Source organism: Manacus vitellinus, unplaced genomic scaffold, assembly GCF_001715985.3.
Source record: "Manacus vitellinus isolate BGI_N305 unplaced genomic scaffold, ASM171598v3 scaffold_122_pilon, whole genome shotgun sequence".
Lineage (NCBI taxonomy): Eukaryota > Metazoa > Chordata > Aves > Passeriformes > Pipridae > Manacus > Manacus vitellinus.
This window is the reverse complement of record NW_021938909.1, coordinates 217,286-218,579: the sequence shown is the minus strand read 5'-3', so window position 1 is coordinate 218,579 and position 1,294 is coordinate 217,286. Positions and strand designations below refer to the sequence as shown.

Here is a 1,294-nt window from a genome sequence, read left to right as displayed (position 1 = left end):
CTGGGTGTGCACAGACCACAGTCACACTCCTGGGTGTGCACAGACCACAGTCACACTCCTGGGTGTGCACAGACCACAATCACAGTCCAGCACCTGCTCAGGAAGCGACAGGGAAGCCAAGAGCGAAGGGTGTTGTGTCTCCACAACAGAGGAGCCACTTCCTGCAGGCCCAGAGGGGAGGAGGGATCTGCCCAGGCTGGAGCAGGGCCAAGGGACAGGCACAGTGCAGAGGAGGGACAGATAAACCCAGGGGAGGGAGGGAGAGCAGCCAAGCAAAGGGGAAAGAGCCAAGGGCTGGGGAATGGGGGGCAGCAGAAGCAAAGAAAGGCAGAGGAGAAGGGGGGAGCAGCTGGAGGGAGAGGGGAGCTGGCAAACAGGGAGAACCAGCAGCCTGGAGAACCTAAACACACAGGAAGACAAGGACAAGGCCAGCTCCAGCATCACTCCTGGCTATTAAGGGCTCTCTCCAGGTGTATCCCAGAACCTCCAAGGACCAGCCTTGCTGGGCAACACTTTCACTGCTGTCTCAGGAGAGAGGAAGATTTTCCTTCTGCACTTGACTTGTTTCTGTCTGTGCAGTGATCCCCTTACACGGTGAGAATCACAGAACCAGGGAATGGTTGGGGTTGGGAGGGACCTCAAAGCCCACCCAGTGCCACCCCCTGCCATGGGCAGGGACACCTTCCACCAGCCCAGGGTGCTCCAAGCCCCGTCCAGCCTGGCCTGACAAAGACAACCATGGCATGAAATGATATCCCACAGCAGAAGATTTCATTTTGTGTTCTGGAGACAGTAATCTCCTAAGATACAGTTTATTTATTTTTAGATAAATAAGATCACAAGATCAAGAATTCTTTGGGAATATGGGGATAATGTCAAAAAGTTTGGGTTTTTTTGATTTCTGCATCAAGTTGCATTAAACCCTAAGTCCAAAATACAAAAAAAAATAGTTGAGCCCTTGTTTTCCCAGAAAATTGTGGCTGCCCCGTTTCTGCAAGTATCCAAGGCCAGGTTGGACGGGGCTTGGAGCAACCTGGGCTGGTGGAAGGTGTCCCTGCCCATGGCAGGGGTGGCACTGGATGGGTTTTGAGGTCCCTTCCAACCCAGCTCAGTCTGGGATCCCATGTCTGCACACGGATTATTTTGCCCTATATCAGTGTCTGGAAACGCATCATTTCCCCCGCCAGCTGTGAAAAAACCACCGACAAAAGTCATCAGACCTCTGGTTCTGCAGCTGAACATGAGGATGCCTCGTGCCAGGGGGCCCTCACTGCTCACCCAGGAGCTGCTTTCA

General features: G+C 53.6%; 1 protein-coding gene across 1 annotated transcript in view; it reads right to left on the bottom strand.

The window, feature by feature from the left end:
* Positions 1 to 1,268, bottom strand: part of IFNGR2 (interferon gamma receptor 2) — a 15,175-nt gene extending 13,907 nt beyond the window's left edge. Inside the window, exon 1 of the mRNA XM_029965894.1 lies at positions 1,221 to 1,268. Coding sequence (XP_029821754.1) covers positions 1,221 to 1,242 — 22 coding nt within the window. The 5' untranslated portion in view covers positions 1,243 to 1,268. The remainder of the gene's footprint in view (positions 1 to 1,220) is intronic.
* Between the last annotated feature and the right edge of the window lie 26 nt (positions 1,269 to 1,294).